A 19,410-nucleotide genomic window follows, 5' to 3' on the forward strand; every position below is an offset into this window, starting at 1 on the left:
ATTTTTGTTTGGAATAAATACATGATGATGTTAAATGCTGATGACATTAAATTTTAGGTGACTATATTGTCAAAATATAAAGATAAAACACATCAATCATCTTTGTTTTTTACGTGATGTCAGATGGGAGCCAAGTTTCCAATTGGGAGACATTAAGTATATGTATAGAGTGTCAAACTTGCACATTAGAACACACCTATAAAAAAAGGAGTGCTGTTTACTGTTTTAAGTTTTTCTTTTAAGATGTATGCCCATTGGCAAATCTGCCTTGACCAAATCTTGAACCTCTGACTCTTCGCCTCCAGGTGGACACCATTGCCCCTGATGAGAGCTTCTCTTTGCTAGAGGCGGGGATCGTCAACACCAAATTACGCAGCTTTGGACCACTCTCCAAAGCCGGTTTCTACCTGGCCTTCCAGGACCTGGGCGCTTGCATGTCCCTGATCTCCGCCCGGGTTTTCTTCAAGAAGTGCTCCACTACCATTGCCAGCTTCGCGGTCTTCCCCGAAACAGCGACAGGTGCAGAGGCCACCTCTCTGGTCATCGCCACCGGCGCATGCGTACCTAATGCTGTCGAGGTGTCGGTCCCGCTCAAGCTCTACTGCAACGGAGACGGCGAGTGGATGGTTCCCGTGGGATCCTGCACCTGCATGCCGGGCTTTGAGCCAGCTAAGAAAGACACCCAGTGTCAGGGTGAGTGGGGTTTATCTGGCCTTAAGTGCCTATTCCTAGAAGACTGTTTTGAGAATTTTCTGGCACATAGTACAGTTTGGAAAGCATGGATGCCAAGGTCGTAAGGTGGGTTTTATTTCTTTTAACACCATTAGTGATGATTTTGAGGTCAGAAAGGGGCCTTTGGCTCTTTTCTCAGCACAGATACAGTGAATTATCAGGTTCCTCAATGGCTTAAAAGGATTAAACATGGAAGAACTAATTGGACGGTGAAGTTGTTAGTCACAAGGCTCACAGAACTCAAGAGAGGGGCTTTCAGTGCGAATTAGAATTAGAGTTTCACTACGAATTAGACGGACAGGCGGATTTGTAGAAGCTCTTTATGTTTGGAAGAATGTAAGGGATTGGCTACAGCTGGTGTGTGCACACTCCCGTGTCTCCTCCAAGCTGGAGCAAGCTGAACAGAGGGAGAGAAAAGCCGATCAGTAACGGGTGGAGGACTGCAGCAGCGTCAGAGAACAAAGCTTCCAGCAAGAGCCGCTCCTGACAGATCTGACAAGGTCCTAACAGAGCGATAGAGCGGAGACGGATGGTACTGCCGAAAAAGAGAGGGGGGTGTACTAACCGTGAGCCAGTGAGAGAGGCTGAATGGGCAAGAGAGAGATAGTGGGGGATCTTAAAGGGACAAACAAATATAAGATAGGCAAAGAGAGGGCCAGACAGGGAGGGGTATGGGGGGTGAAAGTCGAGACAGACTGGAGTAATAAAGAAGCAACTTGCAGATGCAGTGGAGTTCCTCAGAGTTCAGAGTTCAAACGAGCTTCATTCGTTTCCATATGGTCGCTCAAGGTTAAGGGCAAGCCTTAAAGGACTGATAGATGATTCCCTGTGGAGTCGTTGCGAGCCACCAGACCACCACTCGGCCAAGAGCTGGGAAGGCTGGATGGTGTGGGGGGTGGGTTATTTGTGTAGCGAGATAGAGAGTGAGGATAGAGGTGGGGGTTTAATTTCCTCTATCACCTCTCTGGCTGGACACAGCTAACGCTTACCTCAGGCAGCTCTGTTAGTATTTATCTGTCAGCCTGGGCATGCTGTCACTCTCCCTGTCTCTCACTATGTATCTGTCTGTCCATCCTGTTATTTCCATCACCCTCTCTCTCTCTCATTTGCTTAAGCTTTCCTCTATCTGTATCTAACCTGTTCATTTTCTCTCTCTCAAATTTTTATGCATGTCTCTCACCCACCCTCTGCCTCTGTTCTGAAACCTCTCGCATTCTCTACTGCTAACTCTCTCTCACCACATCCATCTTTCTACATCTCTTCCCCATTGTTCTCTCTCCTTCTCTATCTTACCTAAACTCTCTCTTGTACCAAATCTCTCCTTGTACCTCTCCCCCTCACTGTTCCTCCTCATTACTTTCTCTCTCACAATGTCTCTTTCTGTCCATAGGTCTCTCTCTCTCTTTCTCTTTCTCTCTCTGGCTAATATTGTCTCCTTTCCTACCTTATCTCTCTCTCTCTCTCTCTCTCTCTCTCTCTCTCCCACAATGTCTCTCTTTCTCTCCCACCATATGTCTCTCTCTCTATTGCTCTCTCTCTGTCTTTGTCTCTCTCTCCATATCTCTCTTTCTCTGGCTATTATTTTCCCCTACTCTCTCTCTCTCTCTCTCTCTCTCTCTCCTCTCATCCTCCCTACTTCACCCTGTACCTATCTGAATGCAGAGCACCGCGCCTGTTAAGGGGCCACTCGCTTGGATTTTCCACTTTCTTATTATCCTCACACACTCTCCTTCAGTCAGGAACTAATATATATCATGGGTGGAATACTGAAGCAGGCCCGGTAGCTGAGGTGTAATTCAGCTGCTGCAGTGTGTAGAGCAATAACGCAGGCAGCCGGCATTCCAATGTGACTCTGCGCTCTTCAAGCTATTTCCACATCGATTCCATTCAGAATGGGATGGAGGAGGGTGTGGTGTGCTGATGTCGTCTACAGCAAAAAAGCACATGCTGTTCAGCATTTCATCTTGTTAAATCTTGTAGAAACGCATCACTATCTTCCAATAAATGCCACATCTGGGCTCTAGTAATTATCCTGCTACATTTCTGATACCATACTGATAAAAATTTCTGTTTTAGCCAATAGCCAACACTGATCCCATTGCAAGGTGATGCTATGGGGTGCCATTATTTTTCTTTCAGTGTAATGATTCAATGAGACAGAAATTATGAAAAAAGTCAGCACCATATGAGTTCACAGCATAACATAGGTTTGTAGATCAGACTGGAAAGTATGTCCAATGTGTCCAAAGTATATCCGATATGTACAATATGCACAAAGAATATCCAGTGCCTAAGGTTTGTCCAGTATATCCAAAACATGTTTAGTATGTCCAAAGTATGTCTAGTATGTTCAAAATATGTTATGCTCAAAGAATGTCAAATATTGTCAAATTATGTCCAGAATATTGCCAATATATCCAGAGTGTATTCAATATGTTCTGCGTTCACTCAGTATGTCCAAAGTATGTCCAATGTGTCCAAAGAATATTTACTATCCAGTATGTCCAAAGTATGCTCGTTATATCCAAGGTATGTACAAAGTATTCAAGATGTCAGTGGTATATCCACCATGTCCAAAAGTATGTCCAAAGTAAGTCCAGTACGTCCAAACATGCCAGAAAGGCAAAACCTTGTGTTGCTGCCTGAGTGACCTTTTCTTCTGCTTCCTGTCCTTCTCAGCATGCACGCCCGGCTCCTTCAAGTCCAAGCAGGGAGAAGGCTTCTGCACCCCGTGTCCACCCTTCAGCCGGGCCACGTCCGCCGCGTCCAGCGTGTGCCCGTGTCAGAACGGGTACTACCGCGCCGACGGCGACTCTCCTGACTCGCCCTGCACCAGTGAGTCTCCTGTGTTTCCCTGCCTTGTTGAACATGTTTAATTTGCCTGATGACACTGAATAAAAAAGCAATAAAGGCCACCTTCCTCGCCATTATCAAAGCGAATCCCGGAACCACTTAGCCTTAGGCTAATTGCACACATGCACGTGGATTGAATCAGCAATATTGCATGCACTCACGCAAGCCTGTGCAACAAACGGCTCAATTATTTACAGTGCCGAAAAGATTGCATGTTATGAATGGATTTCACAGAGGAGTGTGCACTTAATATCAGTCAGGAAGGAAAAAAAAAAGTCAGATTAGAATTTTTTCCCAGAGGCTCGTTTGGTCTAACTGCAGCCTCTGCTTTTAATTACTTTGCATTCTAACTCTCCAAGCGAGATCCATCGGTTCTGAAATCCGTCCTGTCAGACGAGGGCTCCTTCGAGAGGGCGACGCATTTGGAATGAATATGTGCAAGCGATTAGCTGATTCGATCGAAGTGACTCGGAATAAACGCCTGCTTTTTTCTGACCCTTTGAGGGATTAGATTTGATCTGGTAGAGTTGAGCAGTGTGAGCTTTCACACGCCGGAGTGTCTGCTTGTATACGAGTTAAGAGTCCAGGCTAAGATCCATGTAGCACAGCGAGGAGCTAAAAACTCCCCATGTAACACTTGAGTACCTTCAGGTCTGTTTTTCCCTGTTCAATATCACACCCAGAATAACCTGTTGTGTACAACTATCATAATAACACTGTAATTATGGAGTGTAATAGGTGTTGTAATAGTTGTACTAGGATGCAATGGCTGTTGTAATAGGTCGAGTAGATTGTATTAGTTGTTGTTGTAGTTGTATTAGTTTGTAATGGGTAAGATAGTAGGTGTACTAGTTTGTAATATGTGTTGTAATAGTTGTACTAGGTTGTAATGGCTGTTGTAATAGGTAGAGTAGATTGTAATAGATTGTAATAGGTGTTATTATAGTTATGTTAGTTAGTAATGGGTAGGTAATAGGTGAACTAGGTTATAATCTAGTTGTTGGAATAGGTGTAAATGATTGTAATAATTGTAGTAATAGGTGGGATATATTATAAAAGATTGTATTAGTTGTACTAGGTTGTAGTCTTGTTTTTGTCATAGGTGTAATAGGTGTTGTAATAGGTGTAAAGGATTGTTATAGATGTTGTCATAAATGTACTTGATTGTTATGAGTGTGGTAATACAAGTAATAGATTGTAATAGGTTTTGTAAGAGTGTAATAAGTGTTGTAATGTGTTGTAATAGTTGTACCAGATTGTAATAGATGTTGTTGTCAGTGTTCTAGGTTGTTATCTGGTTGTTGTCATAGATGTAGCAGTTGTTGTAATAGGTGTAAATGATTGTAATAGATGTTGTAATGTGTGTAATAGATTGTAGTAGGTGTTGTCATAGTTGTACTAGATTGTAATAGATGTTGTTATAGGTGTACTAGGTTGAGTCTAGTTGTTGTCATAAATGTAATAGTTGTTGTAATAGGTGTGATGGATTGCAATAGCTGTTGTTAAATTGTAACAAGTGTTGTAATAGATGTTGTTATAGGTGTACTACGTTGTAGTCTAGGTGTTGTCATAAATGTAATAGTTGTAATAGGTGTGATGGATTGCAATAGCTGTTGTTAGATTGTAATAGATGTTGTTATAGGTGTACTAGGTTGTAGTCTGGGTGTTGTCATAGGTGTAGCAGTTGTAATAGGTGTAAATGATTGTAATAGATGTTGTAATACGTGTAATAGATTGTAGTAGTAGTAGTAGTAGTGTTGTCATAGTTGTGCTAGATTGTAATAGTTGTTGTCATATGTAGAAATGATAGTAATATATTGTAATAGCTGTTGTAATAGTACTAGATTGTATTAGATGTTTTAGGTGTGCTAGGTTGTGATGGGTGTGGCAATAAGTATAATCGATTGTAATGTATTGTCAGAGATGTATAATATAATAGATTGTAGTAGTTGTTGTAGGTTTAATAGAATGCGCTAGATTTTCTAAAAGGTGTAATTAATTGTAATAGTTGTTGTCATAGGTGTATTTGCTTATACTATATCGTTATAGGTGTTGCAATGGGTATAATAGAGAGTAAAAGGTGTACCGTATTCTAGTAGACTGTAGTTGTTGTCATAGGTGTAACAGATTGCAGTACATACTGTAATAGGTGTATAATAGATTGTAATATGTGCTGTAATAGGCGTAATAGATTTTAATAGGTGTAATAGATTGTACTAGGCGCTGTAATAGATTGTAATATGTGCTGTAATAGGTGTAATAGATTGTAATAGGTGTAATAGATTGTACTAGGTGTTGTAATAGATTGTAATATGTGCTGTAATAGGCGTAATAGATTGTAATACATGTTGTAATAGGCGTAATAGATTGTACTAGGCGCTGTAATAGATTGTAATATGTGCTGTAATAGGTGTAATAGATTGTAATAGGTGTAATAGATTGTACTAGGTGTTGTAATAGATTGTAATATGTGCTGTAATAGGCGTAATAGATTGTAATACATGTTGTAATAGGCGTAATAGATTGTACTAGGCGCTGTAATAGATTGTAATATGTGCTGTAATAGGTGTAATAGATTGTAATAGGCGTAATAGATTGTACTAGGCGCTGTAATAGATTGTAATATGTGCTGTAATAGGTGTAATAGATTGTAATAGGCGTAATAGATTGTACTAGGCGTTGTAATAGATTGTACTAGGCGTTGTAATAGATTGTAATAGATTGTAATAGGTGTAATTAATAGATTGCAGGAAGTGTAGTAATAGCTGTAATAGATAGAAACAGGTGTTGTAGTAGCTGTAATATCATATAAAAGATTGTAATAATGGTGTTGTGTTGAATAGAACTGGACTTCCCTTTAAATTTAAATCTGTTGTCAGTTTTGAAACAGTGTTGTGAAATTATATTGCATTATTTTGTAACAGTATGGTTTTGCATAGTGTTCAGACTTTCTCAAACTAGGGAGCAGATGGAGATAAAAGAAATGACATCGAGGGCCACAGGTTACCTGTAATAATTCATAATTAAATAATTAGCAACAACAGATATAATCACTTTGCAATAACCATCTGCTGCCTATTAATTTAGATGACTCACTTAATAGTAAGCACTTAGTGCTGTATGTTAGAAAAGAGTCTTATTAATACTCCAAGCTCATGATTAAAAACATTATAATGAATATATTCTCTTTCTTTCTTTAGTGCCTGAAGAATAGTGAGAGGAGAGGATGAGGAGGGTGATGAGGCTTTGATAGTTTTTTTATTGGACTGCAGAAGTTCAAAATAGAAACAGATTTTTTTTTATCTTCTTTAGTAGTGGGCCAAATCTAATTATACTTGTAAGGTAGCTCACAAGCTGTTTCAATAATGCTGGAAGGTTTGCACACTCCTGCTCTACTGTAACCTAATGTAATGCCGCATTATACGCTATTACACTGTGCAACATCATGCTGTTCAATACTGCAATAGACTGGCGTTATCCGAGACAACAGACAGAAGGCTCGAATCCAGGGATCTCAGACAGGACAGTTAGAATCGACTCCAGAATTATTGGCACCTTTCAGTAAGAAACAATAAACAAAATGATTTTCCCACTTACATGTTTTGAAATTTTTTTTTTCTAGAACAAGGGCTGATTGAATAGGCTGCACAGGAAAAGCTCTTCTGTCTCATAAAACGCAGCACCTACAGTTGGGATCGTATCCTGTGTCGTAACACCGGGAGCATATTTGTGTCTGTTACCAGGCTAAAACTTGACCGTAGATGGAACCTTTAGCAAGATAATGAACCCAAAAAATATGAAAATGCCCGAATGTTATTTGTGGGGTGCCAATACTTTTGAGACCAGGATTTCACAACCAGGATTTTTTATGTATGTATATATGTTTGAAAAGTGACCATTAATCTGTACAGTGCTTGCATATGTTTAAGCTCAGTTGATACGCTTAATATCACTTACCACATGTGTTATTTATTTTATATTTTGAATATATAATATAGATTATAAGAATATATAATTAATAATTTGACTTTTACGGATGGGACATAGTTTTAGCGTTTAGAGTCTTGATTTTTAAACAGTGTTCACTTTAAATAATTGGAATAATTGGAAAATAAATTGGGATTCGTTTAAATACATTTATGGCAGAGATTATTCGAATAAATTTGCATTTATTTATTTGACAGATGTTTCAGTCGAAGCATAGCATAACAAGTGAAGGGTAAAGAATTGTGAAAATGGAAAAGGAGCTCTCAATTCTCCCAAAAGTCAAAAGAATCCAAATGGGGGGAAAAAATAGATTAGATTCTTTATTAGTCCTGAAATTAAAAGCAAACATCTTCCAAGTTTTTTGGAGACAGTGTGGCATTCTAGATGTAAATCATGTGCATATATTCTAGAGTTGCCAAGCCATTTGTTTAATTCACACTCCCAGGAGCACATCGAAGCTGGGCAATAATTCAGGGCTTGTCTCACCTCGAAGGAGGGAGGAAACTGAGTTAAAACACTTCTCACAGCTGTTGAAAGGGTAATTACTAGAAATTGGCTTAAAGCTAAAACCCTAATTAACGAAATCAATAAGCAGGTATTGAGGAAGAGATGTTTCACCTGTTGGAAAAATAAGACTAATAATATATGGATTAAAAACATGATGTTACAAAGAAAAAGCATCAGAGCTTTGTAACGGTCAGAGAAAAAGAGAGGCTGGTCGAGGAACGACTGTTTATAGCTGCTATAACCTACGTGATAACGCGTACTGACTTGTTTCGTGGACGTTCTTTAACATTAAATGTAACTATAAATGGTTAAAAATTATAACGTACTTGAATTAGTAATCGTTGGCAAATTACTGTGATATAAGAAGAATAAAACACAGGACATGATGTGATAATGTGAGCTGAAATAAATCAAGCAAATTAAAAAAGTAACAAGGTCAGAGACGACTTTAAATTTTCAATGTAAATCACGTGCATGTTTTCTGAATTTGATGATAATTAGAAATCGCCAAAAAAGAGGATCATATATACATTTTTTTCATTCCTTCAACCACCAGTGTGAGCATTTTCCCTCAAAAGACCGTCAGCGTGTTCTTGATGACCACGGTTAATTTCACGTTATCGTGCAGCGCTGTTTTAATAGAATATAAGTTATAAATAAATGAAAAAACCCTTACGGTTAATCCGTACCGCTCGAAACGATGCTGCCCTGCTCCAGCTCTGAGCATCGTCACACAGCAAAACGTCTGCTTCAATTTTCAACCGGATCCATCAACTTTAACTTAAAGTGACAGTCTAGCAAAAAAAATTACATTTATACAATTTTCCATCTTCTCCCAAATGGAGTCGACGAGCAAAGACATGGTTGGCGTGTGAAGTTTGCCTCTGTGGGATTAACTAGAACACTGTTCTGATTTGCAGTGGACCCAAACCACGGCAGCAAAAATAAATGCCCCCCCACAGCATTAAGGCTGATTTATACTTGCTGTTAACTACACATACGCAAGATAGCCGTCTCACATATCCTACAGTCACTTGTGCAAGTCCTCAGAAATTAACGTGACGTGTCCGTGTGGTGCAACAACAACATAAATAGTGGAGGCAGTATAGCACCATGTGACACTGTGTCCCCACCTGAGTAAACAAACTAACACCGTGTCTCAAATCACATCTTACTGATAGTGTTTGAGATTTAAAAACCTCTTAAATCTACCAAAAGGTCTGTTTTGAGTGCCACATTTTCAAGATTACTAAATACTCTTGAATGTACAGTGAGAGTTTTCAATTTGAGATGACAACAATCACGCCGACAGCAGAAAGTTTAAAAAAAAAACGGATCTCGGCAGTCTGTTTAACTTCACTCCGCATGAAATCACTTAACTTTACAATTCGACCTGTAAACATGACGGACAGCTCTGTTTTGGCTCTGATGTGTCAGTGGACTTAGTGGATTCTGCTTTTAATCCTACAGATGTACATAAGATGCACAAGCGAGTATGTGAGCAATGCAGTTCACGTAGCAGCTGTGTGCGTGCACATACACGTGGTGAAAGTGAAGTATATTTGCGTGTTTAACTTGTTAATTTATTTGAACTTTCACATATGACGCCTTGCTGTTTACGTGTCTTCTTACTGTTACTGAAAGACTAAACACTCAAAGCTTTGAGAAACTTCTTGAGGGCCATCAGAAGCAGTTCAAGACCTGAAACAGCATTTTACAGTAGTGCTGTGATCAGGTTTTTGCCTACATTTTTTTTGAAATTTCATCTATGTATATACTTCTATTTTTCTTTTATTTTTCTTTTATTTTTCTACTTTCTTTTTTTTGTTGTTGTCGTCACTGCAATTCAGGACTGTACACACTTCATTTAGGTTTGCAGTGTAATGCTGCGAGTTCTGGCGTGTTTTCCAGCAGGTCTCAAAATGAAAAAAGTAAAACTTCCTAAAAAAATTTTTCATGGTAACTTTACTATCTCGGTTGCTTAAACCCTCAGTGTTCCTAGCTCAGGAAATTGTCACATGCGGGCATCAGAGACGGGACACGTAAACTCAGCATGGTATTTATTAGAGCTTGTCAGACAAGGAACATTCATATTAATAAACCCGAAGAACAAGTGCGTGTCAAAATCAGGAAACAGAGAAACTGAGAAAACAAGTCTCAGACTTAACAACATGAATGCATGATAAGACTTCGCAACGAAAGACAGAAACAGCAGGGTTTAAATGGGCAAACTCATTTTTCACCAAGAGTGAAAAGTTTGCGCTTTCTGGTTTCTTGGTAACGTGACAAGCTGTACTTTTATTGTCTTACTAACTTCAAGAGAAAGAAAAGGAGAAGCCGGTGAAGGAATGACTGTTTATAGCTGCTATAATGTTTGTGATAAGAGGAACTATCTCGTTTGAGCGTTTCTCTCCGTCTCTGTCTCCAGCTGTCCCTTCAGCCCCTCTCAGCGTGATATCCAGCATAAACGAGACATCTGTGTCTCTAGAGTGGGCGGAGCCACGTGACTCAGGCGGCCGAGCCGACCTCGTATATAACGTGGTGTGTAAAAAGTGCGAGCACGACACCTGTGTGCGCTGCGACGACAACGTGGAGGTCGCACCACGGCGCCTGGGCCTCGCCGAGAGACACGCAGCCATCAGGAACCTGCAAGCTCACACACACTACAGCTTCGAGATCCAGGCCGTCAACGGCGTCTCACCCAAGAGCCCCATCACGCCGCGCTACGCCACCGTCAATATAACCACCAATCAGGCGGGTGAGTGAGGATCAGCTCGTCTGCTTGTCACTGTTCTTGCTTGTCAATAAACCTAGTGTACATTTCCAAAAAAACAAAAACAAAAGGCGTGCCACAATGATGACATAATGACTCCTCAAGCCTCTGCAGGACTGCGTGTTTTGCTGCCCTTTTTTGATGAGATCATCTTGTCGCAGCTCTTCACACTATTCCCATAACAGTGTTTAACTAAAACACACAGCAGTAAACTTCGCATAATTTTAATTGCTATAGCAAAGGCAGCCACTTTGGGTCCTGAAATGCTGATTATTGTGTTTTGCTATACCTCTCTCTCTCTCTCTCTCTCTCGATTCTATAGCACCTTCAGCTGTACCCACGGTGCACCTCATGCGCTCCACAGCGAGCACCCTCAGTCTGTCCTGGCTGCCTCCAGAGCGACCCAACGGCGTCATCTTAGATTACGAGATCAAGTATCAGGAGCAGGTAAGAAAGAGCAACACTGATCCTCTTGTTATGATTTTTAATATAAAAATCCTACACATCTTTTTTTTTAAAATTAGCATTAAATTGTACCATGTGTTTTACATAACTGGAGGAAAATTCCTTGCTGTGGATCAGAATATTGGCTGTACGAATCTCAGCTCAACAGAATTTGAAAGCTCCGTGAAATTTAGTTAGGATAGCTAGCATGATCAAGCGTTGATGAGGTAGCTAACATGACACATAACGACAGAGGCTTGAACATACTACATAGAATATATATCTTTGTTATATAATTTCTCCGTCGCTGCATGTAGCTGGATGTCTAACCGCAGGCGTATTACAGGCGCACGGTTATTTAGAAACGACCAATAGAAGAGCAGTGGGCATGTCTTGTAGACACACTGCAGTGAAATTTCTTTCCTAGATGGCAGATAAGCACACGAAATGTTCACACATTTTACTGCATACGCATACTTTTTTCCGTTTATAGTTACGTTTAATGTTAAGGAACATCCACGAAACAAGTTAGTCTCTCTCTTGAAGTTGATAAGACAAAAAAACGGAGCTTATCAAAGTGCTGACACTGGAGACTCCTTCCAAAAAACAACAACTATACATCATAACAGCACGCTTTATAGTCCGTTAATTATTAAGGTTAGATTACGATAGATTACGAGAATCGGCCGTAGACGTCCCTGTGAATGAGCGGTTACTATAGAAACGATAACGTATCATAACGTGTTATACGTACAGCATGTTGTAATTTAGTGTGTGTTTATGAGATTTCTGTAAAAACTTTAGTAAAGCTCAGCTGCACCAGAAGTTTGTGTTTGTTTTTTTGTGCTTTCCTCCGAGACCATTAAAATGTCTTCTTCTTCTTATTATTATTATTGTTATTAAGACACTGCTTAACATCTCCAAGTGTCCATACAATGGCTGAGTTTGTGCTCCAGCCCCAGTTTTGTTCCAAGCTGGGATGTGTGAAAACCCAATTGCCCCCTTGGGTATAAATAAAGTTAATTAAAAAAATTAAAAAATGGGGCGAACAGATGGCCTGTGCTTACAGCCAAACAGTTAACACCCAAAGTGCTGGATAATGTTTTTTTCTTTTTTTTTTCCTATTCATTTTTCACAAGGTTTTTTTTTTTTTCCTCATTCGTTTTCATCAGAGCTGTGACAGACGTGCCGCGTTCCCCTTAATCTCAAAACATTTTTCTCTATTTAAAGTCCAAGGGAACATAAATGGGTGATTGCTTTCTTTCTAATTAGGTTAACGTCGTTCTTGTGGATACAACATGCGCTTTGAATAATTTACAAGCTTTTTAAAAGCAACGTGGGCGTGGCTAATGTTACATTCACCAATCACAAGGCTGATGTTTCGTGAACACCGCTTAATCAAATCTTGAACAATAAATTGTGTACTTCCTTTGAGTTTCAGTTAGAGAGGCGTCGACCAAGCGGGCATGTTAGAAAATTAGGCCACGCCCACTTTCCGTTCCGGGTTTGATTAGGGTTTTTTTTTTGATGTATGGATGGATTAATATAACACTTAAGTTTATTAACATACTAATATTTGTAATACTTCACACTAACTTTCGTGGGATGTTTAAACATCAAGGTTGCCAAGTCTGCAGTTTTCCACACACATTTGTGCTTTGTGAATTGAATCAGTAAAACTTCTAGTATTTCTAGTGCATTAGTTGTAATAAAGTATTGCAACTATGGTAAATGCATGTAAAATCAAATAATAAACTAATTTTACCATATAAATGAGTTTCTCCTTATATAATTCTCATAGATATTCTTTATCTGTAATAATATATGTAATAATATGAGAACATTTCCAGCACCTTGATGTTTAGGAAAACCACAGCTTTAATATTATTTCATTAAATAATGACGTTCTTTTGTACATATTACAATATTTTTGGCATTGGCAGTCCTGATTTCAGAGTTTGTGGCCGTCAGATTGTAATTTCTTTGACAATGGACTGCGTTATTGGGACTTGGCAATCCCCCGGTCCTGGTTTTAAATGGTGCAGTGGACATACAAAAGCTCAGATCAATGATCCATTGTCTATTGTTTAGATACTGTAGCGTGTGTGTGTGTGTGTGTGTGTGTGTGTGTGTGTGACAGGGTGAATCTTTCTCTCACACGGTCACAGCTCAGACCAGCTCAGCGAGGGTGGAGGGGCTGAAAGCGGGGACGGTGTACACGGTGCAGGTTCGCGCTCGCACCGTGGCCGGCTACGGCAGCTACAGTCACCCAGTGGACTACAGCACCAGTCTACATGGTGAGTTCTTACATTTCAGACAGGAGTTAGGCAGAAATAAAGAGACAAGCTGCCTTTAGAGCGAACATACTACACACTTGACAGCCAATCCGCAGTTACACCTCAGAGCATGTTCATTTGCATATTTATCTGACGCGTTGGCGTTAATTATCCGCCGCTGTCTGACAAACTGACCCTAGACGTCACTTTAAACAGATAACTAGGTCACGCTCTGACTTTAACCTCAGACTTCAGACTTTAAGGTGCCTCAGAGACACAGATCTTCAACGGAACAAAAAAAAAAACCCCAATTTATTTCTTTATATAATACAAATTCTACATGATTCTAAACATTAATCATTTGAAAGGATAATCACATAATATAAAAAAAATAAATCTCACACCTCAGTGTGACTGGCGTTATCATCAGGGATGCACCGATACTAAATTTCTGCGCCGATACGGATATTTAAGAATGACGTCTGATGATACTGATCCCGATAGTTTGGTGGTTCTGTTTTTTTTTATACCTTATTTCAAATTACTGATAATTTATTATTACACAATAATTACACAACTTTGAAAGAAATAATAATAGTAAATAATAACTTTATTCTTTCTGTATCTAGCTACGTGTTTTCCACGTTTCAGAGTAACTGGTCTCAGTTATAAAGAGAGAACACTGACATTAAGAATAACGAATCGGTATTGTGCAGCGAGACTCGAGGTGTTTTTACCAGTCGCTGAAAGCCCGTGTCTTCCACTACGGTGAATGGTTGATCTTCCAGTACGATAATCTCCATTACTCTCAAATGTCCTTTTTTAGCTGAAGCAGCCTAGTCATATTCCTTGCCATGTCGAGCTTTAAAGTGGCTAATCAGATTAGTGGTGTTAAAAGAGCGGATAATTGCTTTTATTGGCTGATACATCGGTGCATCCCTAGTTATCATCTTTCTGAGGTGTATTTATGAACAATAAAGCTTGAGAAGCTTGCTGGAGCAATACAGTCTGACCATTTTTAAACATTTTTTACTGAAAAAGTAGTGAAAATGTAAACAAAAAAGTTTGAATATATTTTTTTATGATTGATACATAGTATGAAAATATAGATTTTTTTAAATCTTCAAGCTTTTTTTCAGTCCATCGTGTCCTGAATTTCAGTTTCAGGTTTTGACCAATGATTTGCTTTTCAGTGCATCACTGATGGAAACAGTTGTTAGTGGATTCATAAGCTGTCTGATTTATTCTCAGCTTAGCCTTGTGGCTGATTTTTCAATAAAAGTGTTTTTCATTACCTCGTAATAAAACGATCCAAAAGCTTATTATAATAACAATAATAAGAAGAAAGAAACTCGGCCCTTAGGTGTTTTTGTGTCTTTGTGGGATATTTTGTTTATTTTGCCAGTGATTTTTTTCTCAGTAAATCACTGATGGAAACAGTTGTACATGTATTTAGACATATGGCTTGTACTTTACCTTTTAGCACAGAAGAAAAAGTTTTTAAAAAATTGTTTTATTTATTCTCAGCATAGTTTTATAACCGATTTCTTAGTAATATAGTGTTTTTATTACCTTGTAGTTATTTAAATAAAACAGTTTTTTGTTTTTGTTTGTTTGCATTTTTTCAGTACAGTTTATCCTGAATTTTAATTTTAGTCATTGATTTTCTTTTCTGTGCATCACTGCTGGAAACAGTTGTTAATGCTCTTTTAGTAGTAGCAGCTCTTAGCACATGTGATTTAGCACTTTGCAAATGACTTGCAGATCTTTTGGCATTTTGGCAACGCAGCTGATAGCTGAATTTTGTTTTCCCTTTGCTCGTCTCTTGCAGATGATCCGGAGCGCTCTGTGCAGGACCAGCTGCCCCTCATCATCGGCTCGGCCTTGGCCGGCTTCGTCGTCATCGTGGCCACAGTGGTCATCGCTGTTCTCTGCCTCAGGTGAGAGAGACCAATCAAATCCCTTATCCTGGCTTTTCCATAAGGCTAACTGTGCTGCAACTAGTGAAATAAATGCAGACTGCGTCTCAGACAGTCACACAATAAGCAATATATTTATAAGTGTCTGGTATTTTTTCAACATTCTTTTAAAAGCATCTGCAAAAAAAAGATGTCCATTTTGCAGAAGTGCTGTCGATCGTCAGCTGGTGGTAGCAGAGGAGGGCAAAGAATGCCGATTTCAGAGTTTAGACTTTGCAGAGAGCGCACTCTGTGTTAGCAATTCTTCCTAAATTGTCCCCCATCATTCCCACTCCCCCTTTTTCTCCTTGTTCTCTTTTCTCATTCATGCACTCTGTTTCACCGTCCTAATGCGTGTGTGTTGCTGTGGCCTTGTATGAGATGTCATTCGTCTCCGCCGCCCATTTCCATTGGAGATGAGATGCTAATTAGAGGCGGCTTTTATTGTTAGGCGACAACCATCAATATGGGAGGAGGGGAGGTGATGGGGGGAGGAGACGGCGCATTCTGTCAGGACCGTCCACTCCCTTTCATTCGCTCGCCTTCCTAATGCAAAGTTAGCAAAACAAAAGAGGTCTAATGAGATGACTTGAGCTTTCCAGACCTTGATGAGCCAAGCATAGATGCCGAGCGAATCCACATAAACTTCCTGTTCGTGGAGAGTCTGACCCCCTATGCGGAGGCATTCTGTGCAGAGTTTGTGGTACGCAACCTGCGTTCAGCTCACTTCAACCATGTAATGGCGCAATTATGTCTGCGGTGGAGAATGAGGCAATCTCGAGCCGCTACGCTCATTGTTCCGGTGATTCAGAACTCCCGTGCAGCAGTGTGAAATCAATGCCGAACAGTTCCACACAGTGCGCACAACGTGGCGCGCTCATTAGGAGCGAATGTTGTACGTGATCACACTGTGAACGCCTTTGGTCTGGTTTCAGGAGGCAGCGCACAGGCTCTGAGCTGGAGTACACAGAGAAGCTACAGCAGTACGGTGAGTAAAGCTGGATTTGTGATAAACAGTTGCTTTAAGCAGTTGTTCCCACACCATCTTCTCTTTTTTTTTCCCTTAACGATAGTCAGACAAAAAATGTAAAATTAATATAAACAGGTACATAGGAAGCCCAGTACAGATACCCAGAGACTTGCTTGTGTAATAAATTATTACAAAGCCCACAAAAAAAACAAAAAAAAAACAATGCGTTGATGTGTTATGGGAAAGATTTGCTGTATTTATTGATCCCTCCCCTTTTCTCTCACAGTGTCCCCGGGTGTGAAAGTCTACATCGACCCTTTCACTTACGAGGACCCCAACGAGGCGGTGCACGAGTTCGCCCGTGAGATTGACATCTCCTGCGTGAAGATCGAGGAAGTCATCGGAGCAGGTAAACAATCCATTTCACACCGGTCAGTTCACACCCCACCTCCTCCACAGATCGGGTGTCAGAATCGCGCCGACGTCTAATCCGAGTGCGCGCTGATAGCTGGTGGGGTTTTTTTTTTTCACACAATCGATGAGCAATTGCAGGAGAGAAGCATCAAACGTCTGCACGGAGCGCTCAAAGGTCTGCCATGTGTACAAAGCAGTAACACGCTACCGTTATTAAGAGCTACGTCAGTCAGCCTGAAACTTTTTCAATTCTCAATTCCTCTTGTATAGGAAGAACTCCAGATTTCCTAGGCATCTGCACTGTGTTCACTGTGTTCATTTTTTTTGTTTCAAAATTGCACTAACAGGCCACATATACACCTGCTCATTCATGCAATTATCCAATCAGCCCATCATGCATTGCATAAAATCATACAGGTACAGGTCAGTTGATGTTCACTTCCTGTTCTTGGGTGACAGGAGTAGCCCCGAGTGTGGTCTTCTGCTGTTGTAGCCTTTCCATTTTGACATTTTGTGCATGCTGAGATGCTTTTCTGCTCACTGCAGTTGTAAAGAGTGGTTATTTTAGTTACCATAGCCTTCCTGTCAGCTCAAACCAGTCTGGCCGTTATCCTCTGACCTCTCTCATCAAAAAGACGTTTCCGCCGCAGAACTGCTACTAACTGAAGCGCTTGACCTGTATCTGTGTGATTTTATAGGTCCACGTTTGGCTGATTGAATTAATGAGTTGATATTTTATTTTTCTGGAAAAATGAATTCATTTCCTATTTAAGTGTGTCAGAATTTCCTTTTTTCCCATTTTTCATTTCAAAAATAAAAAATGAATGTACAAATACTCTCTCTCTGTTCCACATACTTAAACATGACCATTCCATGTGTTCTTTATCTTCTCAACATCTCATAATCCATCATGACAAGTGCTCCTTCCTCAGCTCAAATCAGTATTTCTGTCTTCTTCTCTTCTTTCCACCACTCCTCCCTCTCTCCTTTCCTCCAGGGGAGTTTGGAGAGGTGTGTCGAGGGAGGCTAAAGCAGCCCGGCAGGAAGGAAGTGGCCGTGGCTATCAAGACTCTGAAAGCGGGCTACACGGAGCGTCAGAGACGCGACTTTCTGGCCGAGGCGAGCATCATGGGCCAGTTCGACCACCCCAACGTCATCCACCTGGAGGGAGTGTTGACCAGGAGCTGCCCAGTACTGATAGTTACCGAGTTCATGGAGAACGGAGCTTTGGACTCCTTCCTCAGGGTGAGTTCCGGCGTTATTGGTGAAACCAGAACTGCAGGAACCTTTTCAGGTACTTTCAGGAACCCAAGGTGATTTGAGTTCCTGGAATATGGTTCCTATTGTTTTTTAGTTTTTTTTTTTTTTTTTTGGCAACAATTTGCTTCACTTTTGTTATTTTCTATAATGTTCACCATCTATGCAGCGCAATGGAAATGCAAACCAGGAGCTAGTTTCCTGAATCTTTGTGCCTATAAATTAATGAAACAGAGACGACCAGGCAGACAGCGCTGTGATTTTTGCATGTTGACAGGAGAACTTGCTAAGCCTCGAGCATAAGGGATTTTTCCAGAAATAACCTTAATTCACCTTACAACTTGGTCCCACCTCAGGGTTCTCTTATGACAGCAGTAACCCCAGATCACCTCTGTGCTAAACCGCAGTGGATAAATGAGCTTCTAGAAAAGACTTCACTCAATGACCATCTAGAACATGAGTCAACCTTAGACTTAAGGGACTGGCTGTCTCTCAAGTCACCTCCTAACAGCACTGAGTGTACTCTCCTTACCTCAGGACACCACACACACACGTACACACACTTCTTCTTTTGCCAACCGATGCAAACTTCATGAATCATCAGCAGCATGGCAGAAAAACAACCCCGTGACTGAACGGGAGCATGTGCAAGCCGTTAATGATCTAATGATGGTTCCTCTTTGAGGCTCAGCATGACTCCTGTGGTCTCTCGACTGAGAATCGGGTCGTAGAGGTTTCTCTTTTGCTCGCGTTATCAGCTGCCATTTCCCGAGATCAAAACTTTTCATAAATGACAGCTACATTATGCATGCCGGGATTAGCAGAATGAAGGAGTTCTAGCTTGGAGCCTCCTAACCATGTCGCTCGGTTATCTGGAAGTGGATTACACAATGCCGCGAGGGCAGTCGAGCAGAACCGTGGTGTAGATTAATCTGATTAGCCCCGGAGTGGTGTGGTGTCATGCATCTATAAACACTGCTGAGACTGGAATGATAACCATACATTCCAAAGTATCATCTTACAGCTGAGCACAGCATTCAATTCAATTCAATTTAATTCAGTACTCCAATAGCAATGCAAGAGAAAATGCTAGAATATTATTTAAGACTTGTTAACGCACTAGCAATTGTCAAGTCACTGATGTTTCTTGTTTCTGTAACACATTTGTCTTGTTGGCAAACCTGCAGCTCCATATTGCAAACATACAAAGAAAATAAATGCCTGTATATATGTTTTATA

General features: G+C 40.4%; 1 protein-coding gene across 1 annotated transcript in view; it reads left to right on the forward strand.

The window, feature by feature from the left end:
* ephb3a (eph receptor B3a) overlaps positions 1-19,410 on the forward strand; it is a 33,400-nt gene that overhangs the window by 5,874 nt on the left and 8,116 nt on the right. Inside the window, exons 4-12 of the mRNA XM_026937018.3 lie at positions 306-693; positions 3,412-3,567; positions 10,508-10,837; positions 11,175-11,299; positions 13,437-13,593; positions 15,404-15,512; positions 16,466-16,518; positions 16,787-16,909; positions 17,912-18,159. Of these exons, the coding sequence (XP_026792819.2) occupies positions 306-693; positions 3,412-3,567; positions 10,508-10,837; positions 11,175-11,299; positions 13,437-13,593; positions 15,404-15,512; positions 16,466-16,518; positions 16,787-16,909; positions 17,912-18,159 (1,689 nt within the window). The remainder of the gene's footprint in view (positions 1-305; positions 694-3,411; positions 3,568-10,507; positions 10,838-11,174; positions 11,300-13,436; positions 13,594-15,403; positions 15,513-16,465; positions 16,519-16,786; positions 16,910-17,911; positions 18,160-19,410) is intronic.

This window comes from Pangasianodon hypophthalmus, chromosome 4 (genome assembly GCF_027358585.1).
Source record: "Pangasianodon hypophthalmus isolate fPanHyp1 chromosome 4, fPanHyp1.pri, whole genome shotgun sequence".
NCBI lineage: Eukaryota > Metazoa > Chordata > Actinopteri > Siluriformes > Pangasiidae > Pangasianodon > Pangasianodon hypophthalmus.